The 12,221-nt window shown below is 44.6% G+C and overlaps 1 protein-coding gene across 2 annotated transcripts; it reads right to left on the bottom strand.

The window, feature by feature from the left end:
• Window positions 1-6,372: 6,372 nt before the first annotated feature.
• On the bottom strand, window positions 6,373-11,447 carry tlcd1 (TLC domain containing 1). Of its 2 annotated transcripts, none has more exons than XM_056611222.1 (5): window positions 11,346-11,447; window positions 10,025-10,684; window positions 8,984-9,066; window positions 8,075-8,157; window positions 6,373-6,822 (listed from the first exon to the last, which is right to left on the bottom strand). In XM_056611222.1, exons 2-5 carry the CDS (start codon window positions 10,216-10,218, stop codon window positions 6,412-6,414), a joined length of 771 nt encoding a protein of 256 aa, XP_056467197.1. In that variant the 5' UTR covers window positions 10,219-10,684; window positions 11,346-11,447; the 3' UTR covers window positions 6,373-6,411. The 2 variants fall into 2 exon arrangements, with proteins under 2 accessions (XP_056467197.1, XP_056467199.1); XM_056611224.1 differs by lacking the exon at window positions 11,346-11,447 and adding an exon at window positions 11,089-11,259.
• Between the last annotated feature and the right edge of the window lie 774 nt (window positions 11,448-12,221).

A 12,221-nucleotide genomic window follows, 5' to 3' on the forward strand; every position in this document is an offset into this window, starting at 1 on the left:
GGGTCTCATTGGGAATACAGGTCATTATTTAACAATACAACAATGAACATAAATCTTGTTATCATACAATCACATGTCCAAACAGCACACAAACAAAACTACTCATAGAAATCCTGAGCTAATACTTTTGGTTATGTGCTACAAGGCCATACAATTTTCATCATGTGCAAAAGTAAAGTAAAAATTGGTAGTCATAATACAATTTTAAAATTTCAAAATGATTGATAAGCTAACATGGATTTGGGGGGTTCAGGTGATCTTCGTGTATTGGTGCGCCGGTTCATGTGGGTGGTTTGGGCATGGATTTGGGGTCATTGTTTTTTCTGTCGCCGTCTGGCCTGTAATTCATGATCCCAAGACTCGTCCCTCCTTGTCAAGGGCTCAACTCAGAGAGGTTACTCCTACATCATGGGAGCCTTCAAACAGGTTCTCCGTCGTCGTCGTGTCAGTAACAGGTGGCCTGTAAAACAATCGCCTCAAGGAAGATCAACTGTACCATTATTAATGCAGCGATTCAGAAATAACGGGTTGCACTCGCAACCAAGCAACATTACACAATAACAAACATAGTCTGGTATGGTTGTTTTAAAATGTGTTATTCAAGTAAATCCGGGATATTGCCTTGCTCGGCGGTGGTAGTTTGTAGGCTCCGGGTGTGTCTGCATCTGGAACTTTTTGCTTCTATTGCAGAAATACAAACTCATGTACAGCAGTTAGTTGTTCAAAAACATATTTCCATGAATTCTAATTTTAATTGTTTTACAGTATCTACTTTGGTTTAATTTCACACTACATCCCTCCTTGCGCATTGCTTCAGCCATGCGCATTGAATGACAATCAAAGCTAACCACGCCGTAGTTTAACCAAGTTGCTATAACCAAAAAGATGTAAAAGGGAAATAACAATGTTGAAATGTGCATGTTCAATATCACTTCTGTGTTAACCGTATCTCATAATAACAGTTACCTTCATCATACTACCCGTTTGTCCTACACTAACTATGTATATTGGATGACCTAATCTTCATTTATTCTACCTATTGCTCGCATTTGATGTTGCCCACACTTTGATTCACTCCTATGTACATCGCATACCACATCAAACGTGAATACGCCTTATTCTCTGCACAGAATCCTATTGCGCCACTTTCTGCATACCACATCAAACGTGAATATGTCTTAGCAAAGTGAAGTAAAGTAAAACTCAGTTTTATCTTTACTTATTTTATAGCTACACATGTCCCGGACACGTTCATTACTATTTCCAAAACAGTTTTTTTAGCTACGCAGGTCCCAGACCTAACTATACCATTACATGAACAGTATTTATTATTATAATTATCTAGTTTTTTGTTGGTCAACATCAAATCGATACATTAATTCAACCTTCTGACTTACTGACCCACCCGATTTCTCCCCGTGTGAGCCCGCGAATGACAACTCTCCCGGGGCCTCCCCATGAGCTCCACCGCCACCACTCCCCGTGTGAGCCCGCGATTGTACTCTCCCGGAGCCTCCCATTGAGCTCCACCGTTACCACCTCAGAACTCTGCAGGAACGATTAGTCGATTAACGCGTGGCTCGGAGGCTCCTCAAGGAGTGCAACAATCCTACGTCTTGACACCTGGTGCAGTCGACGTGTGGCTCGGGGGCTCCCAGGAAGTGCCACAATCCTACGTCTGACACCTGGTGAATCTTGAGCTAGGTCAATCAAAACCGTCTAAACTAGGTAGAATAAAGAGTCATCCAAACTTACAACAATTATGCACATCTTGGTATTAAATATATGGTGATATTCTATAAACAAAACAAAAACTGAACCTAAGAGAAAAATTCAGAAGTTATCGTTTGAAACAAATGTTATTGTAATTGAACTACAGCAGTTGAGCTAACTCCCGCCTTGTGCACCGGTTAAAACCATTTATTAATTAAACATTATTTTAACAGTTGAACCCCGTGTCTATTTGAACCATCCTGGTTCCCTAATCAATGTGCATGACACAACCCGTGTCTATTGCACTCCTGTTTTGATACACAAAACGCATGTTGAATAGACAGAAGGGCTTAGCAACCTGAAAAACATAATGTCTGAGTGTTAGGCATTCGTTACTGCATATACTGCTATTTCCTGGAGAGAGAGAGAGAGAGAGAATATTAAGATCAATGCACACACACAGGTCGCGAAGGCTAAATTTACATCCTGGTTCCAACACATGGCTAGGTGTGAGGGTTTGAGGGGGTAAGGGGCAATTTAACTAACAATAGAGAGGCGAGTTGCCTTCTCAGGGGGATGGGGGGGGGGGGGTCTGACTACTGGACCTGTGAAGACTGGGACAAAGGGAGTGGGGGGGTTTCACGAGCGAGAGAGAGGAAGAGGGAGAGGAAGAGGGAGAGAGAATGTAACACCGTAGTTGGGCTCCCCGCTGCTCTTGGTCTCTGCAAGACCCAAGATGGCGGACGTCTGGACAAAGGAAACCCACGTCACGAAGACGCGCCGTCTCTTTAACACCACGTGGTTACACTCTACGGCTGCGTTCTATACTAATCAAAATTGCACATTAGACTTAACTGAACCGGGAGGAATCAATCCAATTTGAACTCCTTGGCCAAGCCTCCGTTTTAATATGCAACTAAGCTAGATTAACGTTAAAAACCTGACCTTTCCTCCCCCCACCGTAAAGAGTTTGGAACTTTATGGTCGGTAATAAATATACCTTATGGTGGTCCGGCTTAACTTCGAGACATTCACCAATTACCTTATGATGTTCTCGGCTTAACTTCGAGACATTCATCATATAACACAAAAACCACCTACCACGTGGTACAGACAGACACAGAGACAGAGACAGACAGACAGACATAACACACCGGGGGTCCCTTTGTGCAGGCTACCATTGCCTTATCAAACAGCCAGGAGCGCCCAGGTAAACAAAGGGATGGGGAGAGGGGGGAGAGGGTACTCGTGTGTAGGGGGCCTGGAGGGGGGGGGGCGGTGGGGACTTCACGTGTGTCGGGGGTCAGGGGGTAACGACCGGACGGTGGCTAAAACAAACTTACACCTAAATGTTCTTATAACCAATCCTATTTCAGATTTAATCTTTAAAACAATGAGTTATACTTACCTCAGACGTGCGGGCCTGTTGAAGTTGTTTTAGCGTCGCGCCCGCCGGGATTTCTCGGGACTTTCTTCCAAACGTCTCGGGTCACCAAATATGTTGCGTTTTTCTCGAAGAAAGTTGTCCAATCCCGGGTTGCTTTCGACTCACTTCATTTATTATAAGTCGTCTGCATGTTTCGGCATGGTAACTGAAGCTATACGGAGGGAATTGTAGCTAAAGAATGGAACACGTGTGAGAGATAATAACTCTGGCTACTACGGGACATGGGCAAAGGCCCATGTCCCCTCGCGGGTGTCGCTGCAAATCTCTGATCTATGGGCCACGGGCAGAGGCCCGTGACCCTTCGCGCGTGTGGTTATTAATCTCTGGTCTCTTCACACTGGGCGCACAGGTAAGAGACCGCCAAGTGGGCGTAGCCGGGGTGACGTAATGACTTCGGCTTCTTCGTATATATAAAAGTGCTGCTATCTGTGGCTGGAGCAGCCTCCAATAAGGTATTGCTCCCCTTGTGGCTATGTATAGTATTTACGGCTTATATGTTTGGTCCTGCTTCATTTTGGTCTATGTGTGGGTAGCTTAGATTCTTAAAATACGTAACAATTATAATACTTTTAAAATAATATGTACTCCATCGCTTCATCAGGATGCTCTTGTATTGACGATTGTATGGAGTAAAAGATAACAGAAAGATGGAGAAAGGCAGTTTTGCTCCCATATTTGAGCCCCAAAAGTGCGTATGATTAGTATGGTTACTGGCATATGAAGAAAGTAAACTTTCAGTGATTATCAGTCACACTGTCACTGACGTCACTGATTCACGACATTCCTGTTGCTGGACATTAGTTATGGAAACACAATATAACTATAACTAGCCTTGTGTTTTAGGTTGCTTTTTTTGGCTAAGGGGGCAGGAAAAGGCCAGGGGCTCAACCTCCAATATCCGGTATACACCCATGGGTCTGTGCATGTGCCAAAGCATGTGGGCTGGTTCAGGTTTGACTCAGGGATTTCATCGTATACTTCCAAGGATGTTATAAACCCAGTAGTCATTTTTTTATGCGTTATGATAGCGTGTTTGGTTTGATGGTGGATTCAAGGAGCAGTGGTTTGCAGTACGTCATTTTATTTCACCTAAATGCGTCTTGGTTTTTGTTTTGGTATGTCATTGATTGCTTAGCCTTTCAATTAGGAAATAAGTCAAATTGGCTGTAGCTGTAGACCAGTGGTTCCCAAACTATGGTACGCGTACCACTGGTGGTACGCGACGCGGTATCAAGTGGTACGCAGAGGAATTAGAAAAAAAAAATCGTTAGATTAAAAACAATACTATCAAAATACTAGTACGAATGAAAATACATTTACAATGAGATCATGTTCTCACTTGTGTGTATGTGTTTGTGTTTCTGTGTCTCTGTTCTAGTGCTAGACTTTGTACAGCTGAGCTCAGCTAACAATAAATATAATTATTTTTAAGAATAAATGTGCCTCCTGCATGAGATGTGCGTAGCTTAATAGGGCCGCAGCCCTACGCTACCGTACGTTGTTATATTTTATAACATCTGTCATAATGGTGGTACTTGGGGAGACATATTTTCTGTGGTGATACGCGGTATAACATTTTTGAGAACCACTGCTGTAGACAATATGCCTACTACAGGTCATTCCAACCATGTTCCTGTCTATCTTCACTCTCCTGTTCATAAAGACAAAAATTAAAAAGCTATTAGAATTTAGTCTGTTTAGCAAGTACGTAAGTGATGAAAATTCACAAACATATGAATGTTTGTGAACGTATAATGTTTGATAATTCAATTAACGCATTGCGAACACTTCAGTAGTAAGTTCATACCGAACACACAATGTCTGCTAGAAGTTCCGGCACCGTTAAAACATCTGTTATAGCATTTTAGAGTAGGCAACCTGTTCATATCGTCGCGATTATTAAACAAGCCGGTTAAGCACTGTTCCCAGGTCAGCCTTATGAATCTATAGCCATTTACACGCAGACTGTACTAAGAGGGACCTTGTTGGGATGTGTCAACTTTGGAGTGAGAAGAGCATGTGTGGGTTGTTGGGTTCCCCCAACCCCCCTTAGCTGTCCCCGACCCCCAAATGTCCTGTGCTCGGCCCTGGTAATATGACCATATGGACCACCCACAACTTCTGACCCAACACATCAATGCTCCTCATTTATCCTTATCTAATTTTATTCCTGTTTACTTTTTACACTTTTAAATGGTAGATGTTCAAACTGAATAGATTAACCACCCTACAATACAATTGCGTAGACAGAAAAAAACATACATATAATGAAATAAGCTATTTATTTAGCATTTAGTCAACCAAAATAGTGTTCTCTTCGATGACTTCAGGAAATTAAATAACATGGTCATCGTCAGCACTAGCATGAAAATCAACAGATGTTTTGCTTATTTTCAGCAATTTCATATCGACACACATCAATTAATTGGCTACCGGTTAACTGTTTATGCATTTAATGATATTCAAAGTATTATAATAGATTTTAAAATAAATTCATATTTATATAACAAGGTTGTTTTGAAGAAACACTTTAATATGTCAGAGCTTTTAAATCATGAACAAAGTATCCTTCGGCTTAATGTAAAATTTAAACAAAGTTTTCATATTTGAGCCAGCCTCTCATGAGGCTCCATTCCTTTTCTCTACACGTAACCAGCGACATCAGTGTCATAGTTGAGTATAATGGTGAATGCTTCATTCCACAATTCAACTTTTCAACTTATCCACATGAGGTCTTGGTTCAGATTTGTTTCGAAATATCAAAACACTGATTGTACTCTTTCGTGCCGTTACCCACACCTTGACTGTTTCAATTTGGACGATTAAGATTGCAGCTGGCGCTACAATTAATGTCCATGTTCTGTTTAAAATTTGAATGTGATCCGCAAATGGCCATGTGTCTGTCTCCAGGCAGGGAGCCCCGTAGGTCACTTTTGAGGCTATAGCGGTGAAATAGTGTCTCTGTATCGTAACCTCCTCAGCCACACAGTGGGCCTCATACAGAGAGAAGGCACAAGATCGCAGCCCCCCCACCCCCCTACTTGGTTTCCAGTTAGCTGTTGTCCTAGCCGGAGTACCCCTCCCCCTCCTCCCAAGTATTTGTGGGCACCATTTTGGTTAGGTGTCACAAACGGTAAGCTCTAAAAACCCCTCCCCCCCCCCCCCCCCCCCCCCCTAAAAAAACAACCCCCCTCCCCGCCCATCCCCCCTCACAGAAATACAGCAGGAAAACATCCCCCTCCCTGGCCCGATCAGTCGGTGAGGAACTTCTGAGTCATTGGGGCGGGTTTGTGTGTCCCGTTTTGCGTGCCCGTGCGTTTGGGGCGTGGGCAAAAGTCGGCGCGCAGCAGCCGGTAAAAGTAGACCAGGATCATGCCGTTCATCAACACCATGGCGGCCAGGAAGAAGCTGGAGCGGTCCAACCACGAGTAGTTGTACACGATGTACCAGGTCAGGTAGCCCTGGGCGCTCAGCCGGAAGAACACGTAGGTGAAGAGGTTGAGCATTTTGTTGACCTGGAAGGCCGGCGAGGACATCTGTTCGGCTAGCTTCAGCATCAGCCTCAAGTGTAGGGTGACGCTGTTGACCTCCACGAAGAGCGCCACCACCGCGCCCGACACGTAGAGCTTGGTGACGAGGGCGTACCCGAAACACCAGATGACCTGTGGACGGACACACGCACGCACACGCACACAAACACACACACACACGAGTGACAAGGTGCTACATGGTTCAGACTTCAGACATTTGACGGTGAACTCATGGTGGCAAAAGAGCGAGATGTTAATGAAGAATGTGTGGACATGAGCATGTTAAGAAAGGTCAGCTAATTAAATCCAAGCAACCCGGGGTGGAGGTTGGTGTGGTTATGACACCAACCTCGCTCTCTCTCTCTTTTTCTTGCACTGTGTTAATGGCTTTCATTGCTTTCAGCAACTACACACATTGGGTTACAGGAGAGATGTTACGCTAATCCGAAAGAGGAATGGTTCATAATATGAAGCGATTGTTGTCGTGTCACCCTATTAAACCACCAAACCAAGGTGGGGATGGGCGTAACACACACACACACACACACACACACACACACACACACACACACACACACACACACACACACACACACACACACACACACACACACACACACACACTTATCCATCTAATTTGCTGTTAAAATATTTCCTCTTAGTGTAATGGGCCTTTCCATAGGAAATGTGATTCACTGTGACCCCTAAGGTATTATCTATAGTACCCATTTTCCCTGTTTATACCGCGCTTATACCGCAAGACTGCTTCCTGAGATTGTGAGTGTGCCTTCTGTTCGGGGCTCACTACAGTGCTGCACCCTTTGTCTGCTTGTCGTGTTGTGTGGCTTCTCTTCCAAACATTTGATTATAAATACAGTAGGAGTTGTATTTATAAGTAGTAGTTTAGTGAAAAGTGGATTGACATTGCATGTTATGCCTGAGGTAGTACTACAAGGGTACCGCCCATTATATGGGCCGTTTTCACAGTATGCAAAATACAGGTGGAGCTCATAACATTAATTATGGCTATGTTTGATCTAGGTATGGTAGTGCACCAGTATACACACAACTAACACGTTGACCATGCTGGTGCTATGACGGCCGTAAATAGGACCGACCGCTAATATTAAAACAGGTTACTTTGCCATATGGGCAACCTGTACACAGAAGTAGTGGACATGTCAACACAGGTCCAAACAAATATTAACTCAGTAATATTAACAAATTAAAAAAATCAACAGGATTCAAATTGCCCCCTACACATTTGAAAAACAAAGCCAAAAAATGTAATCTATACACAGATACACACACACACACACACACACACACACACACACACACACACACACACACACACACGCTAAGGTCTCCGTGTGTCACTCACCAGTGTGTGATGAACTAGGAACTCCCATGATCCTCTAGCATGACCGGTAAGAATGATGTCACCTGCATCCTGTACAAAGTACCCTATGGGCGGATAAACAGACAGAGTAAGATTATACATTTGATTTTGATGCTAATTATCACATCATTAGTTCTCTGGACAGACTTATGTTGCATAACATGATGTCATCATGGCGACCTCCTTAATAAGCTGTTTGACATGCATTGTTGAGCAGTGGAGATAACAGAGGCACTGTGGGGACGTCTGCATGGGCCCACTCTGCCTCATACAAGGCTCCTTCACATCAGACCCCTTGTGTATGGTTGTTAGCGTGGGTCTCCGCAGGCTCGTGTTTTCATAGTGACAACAAACACACAGACACACAATCCTCGAGTAAGCAATTGACGCCCACCACGAGCCCCTAGTAACCAGAATAGGCCAGCATTATTACCCTTGATGATTGCATTAGGTCCCGCCCTCTCTTCCACCACCAAGTGGTTAAGAGCTTAGTTGTTTTAGTTTAGGGTAATTGCATCGTCTAAGTGTACTACGGCCGCTCTGTTGTCCAGGGTCCTGAGGCTATTGTTGGTGGGTGGCGGAAGGTGTCATCTGTTTTGTGAGTCATTACAAAATACGGGTGCACAACACCACGTGTCTCTTGGGAATTTCCATGCTGGCATCCATCGGCTGGATCCTGTGCTGTTGATATTCACTTGTTCTCTATTTGAGTCTCATAACGGCGAACAAATCTTCACCTAGGTGTCTTGCAAAGCTATTGGCAGAACCGCTGTTTGAGAACCCCTGTGGATGACTCATAGCGACATGTCACATGGATACAATGAGATGTATATTGTCCAATCAGGATAGAGGTTGTTTGGAAGGCCTTGTCTGGGGGCTGTAGCCACTGACCTGTTGAGACACATACGAGTAGGTACGACACCGGGACGAAGTAGGAGTGCAGGTTGTGCACCGTCTCTGGATATATCAGCACACTGGGGGGAGGGAAACAAGGTGTTGCTAGACAGCTCTACAAGCGTTCCTTCCACACAAAGCCTGACTAAGAACCAAAAACATCTTAAAAACACGCCGCCTTGAAGGTACAGCGGGGGTTGTAGTAGGAGTAGATGTTAGGAGTGGAGTCATAGTTGAAGTAGTTGTAATCATGGTATTGCTATCAGCCTGTATAGTAGGATATGTATTGTGGAGCAGTGAAGGGAAGAGGTTAAGTCGTGCTTCCTCCCTCCTTGCTCAAATATGAATGAATGAAAGAGTGAGGTTAATGGCTAACTTGAACACCTCTCTAGAAGGGATGATGCAACGTGTTTACAATATATAAAATATGAAGCAGTTTCCTTGATCGCTTTCCCTTATTTGACTGTATCCCGTGCAGTAGAGTATTAGTAGAGAACGGGCCTTGATGTAACAAATACCAAACACATTAAAACATGACATATCAACTTTGACTCCACCCAGGAGATCCTCTGACCTAATTGTACTTTCTCTGCATTACTGACGGGCAGGTTTTTCCTGTTCAACTGTTTGAATGGGTTAAGAGCTTGTGTTCCCTTTCGTTTTTCAGTTCTTCCTACAAGTATGAACACAGCTCAGTGATACAAACCCAACGACCGCACGAGGGGGGAAACCAAAAAAAACAGAAAAACAGGGAAAAAACAGGGCCCACACCCCGAGTGATTCCAGGAGAGGAGACGTCAGGAAGTAAACACTGAGGGGCGCTTTGTGTGTTGGGTCAAACTGTGACCTCCCTCCCCCCCACACTTGGTTATGCCATTGTCTCTCTTCACCCCTTCCCTGTCTGAAGACGCTCTGTGGCACGGGCTGTTACTGACACACACACACACAACCACACACAGGCACACAACCACAGATCATGTGCAGCCGTTAAAGTGAATGAACAATGGTTCATGGTGAGCCAAATGTGTGGGCACTTACCAGCTCAGGGCCCAGGCACCAGTGAGCAGGGAGTGCACCAGGGACACCGACAGGTTCTTCCACTTCCAGGCGCGGAACTCTTCCCCGCGCACCACCTTGGGCACCGGCAGGTTCTGCAGCAGGCGGTGCGCCACCCTGAACAGCAGGGCGCACACCAGCACCACCGCACAAGGGTGGTTCAGCAGCACCTCCATCCTCTCGGCCAACCCCCCGCTCCTTCTCTTGGTTTTTAACTTCTCCTTCCTCTTCTCTGCGGCGTCCTCCTTCTTCCTCTCTGCTGCTCTGCCGCTCTCGACGATGTCACGCTAGTGTTTGTGTCCAGAGGCGTCTCTCTCTCTCCACGGCGGCCTGTCGTCAGACGCGGTCGGATGGGTGGGGCGGGGCCTCTTGCTGGGCTTTCCAGCGGTCTGGGGAAGTGAAGAGGAGTGAAGTGAAGTTTCTCCCCTGTGGCCTCACCGTCACCGGTTGCCTTTCACAACAACAAGAAAGTCCCGTGGTTGTCTTCACGCTCCTCCACAGCAGCTCCTGACGTGGTCAGCTTGCTGAGGCTGAAGAGGGAGGCAGGCTGGGGCTGGGGGAAGAGGCTTGTGGCTCCAACATGTGGCTCTTTGTAGTGTTTCCTTCTCTCCCTGTGCTGTGTGCGTAGCTGGCCCCCCTAGCCTGAGTGACAGAGTGGAAGGGGAGCGGTGGAGACAGAGAGAGACTAGTGGGCGTTGGCCTGCCTTGAGAAAACCACGGATTCAAGGAGGGGCCGTCTCTCTCTGTGTACTACACATTTCAAAAAGTAGAGCAAACCAATCAGAACATACCAATTCGGACTGAAATAGACCTCGATGGAATAATGCAGTGACTTTTAATGTTTTGTGGTAATATTAAGTCACTTTTGTCCTAGTGTATAATTTAACTCGTTCGGTGTTATACAACAGTTGTGTAAATCACACATGGTGATTTCAGCGAGTACGGGTGAGTCTGAAAGTATCACATTACAGATGAAACCCCCTCCCCTTGATGGCCAACAGGAGAACTAGCTAGTCGCCGGAGACTATAAACACGGCAGTAATTACCCACGGCTGGCCCCTCAAAGGGACGAACAACTAGGAAATAAGATCCTGGCAACGCGTCAGATCCTGTACATTGACTTTCTGAAGTAAGCCTAAACATAGCCTTTTAGAGAGTCCGGCTCTGAGCCTAACTACCGATATGGCTTTGATTATCACTGTTGCCAAGCACCTCCGCTTCTGTTTTCGTTTATGCACGTAGATGTGTGTGACACGTGACCCTTACACGCGGTTACACTTTAATTGCGTTCAATGCTACTTACATTTTTTATATCCCTTGGGCCACTTCAACCAAGTCACATTTTATTGTGAATATCGATCACATCGATGATGGAGCTACTTCTACAACAGCTGCAACTTATCTGACAAATGGACTGTCATGTGATTGCCACACCGCCAGATGGCAGCAAAGCCTCATTGAAGTTTAAAGGCACACTGTGTTCTCTTGTACAGCCTAGTAGCACAGATTCGCTCACTAAAACCGCAGGGGAAATTTGCTTACGCAAGATTTTTTATTTTAAAGATAGAGCATGTGTGTCTTTGCAAGATTGTGATCACAAAAAAGGCATTGTATGGTAAAATAGCTCAGTAGGGTACGGTTGCAATGTTGCATGCCCATCACATTCTTGTTTATAATTTCAAGTGTGCTATATCAATAAGTTATAGCTTGATCATGTCTGTTCTTGCATTATATCTTGTTAATACTCAGTAGGCCGATAGGTTAGTATTCATCTTGAATCTTGAAAATCGATGGAGTCTGTATGCCTATATGCATTTTCGGTATTCAGTATTATTATTACTATTTTCTTAATACTTTGGTCCGGGTTGAATGTATCTTAATTACAGTAATTAATAATGTCAGTTTCCCCATAGTTCCTGGTAATTGTTAGTTTTACCCCTAAGAGATAGAGTTTTAGTCTTGGGAGAATGCTCATTAAATTGTATTACCCTACCAATCCAGTTGGTCTACTTACCCGGTAGACAACCATTAAATTATTAACAGTTTTAAACTGACGTAAATTTGAAATAAGACACGACAAGGATGTAGGTCTTTATTAGAATAGTTGTTATTACATATACAGTAATACAATCTGAGGACGTATTATATGATATAGACGTGGACGAGGTGTTAATAAAAC

The sequence above is a fragment of the Gadus chalcogrammus genome, chromosome 16 (genome assembly GCF_026213295.1).
Source record: "Gadus chalcogrammus isolate NIFS_2021 chromosome 16, NIFS_Gcha_1.0, whole genome shotgun sequence".
NCBI lineage: Eukaryota > Metazoa > Chordata > Actinopteri > Gadiformes > Gadidae > Gadus > Gadus chalcogrammus.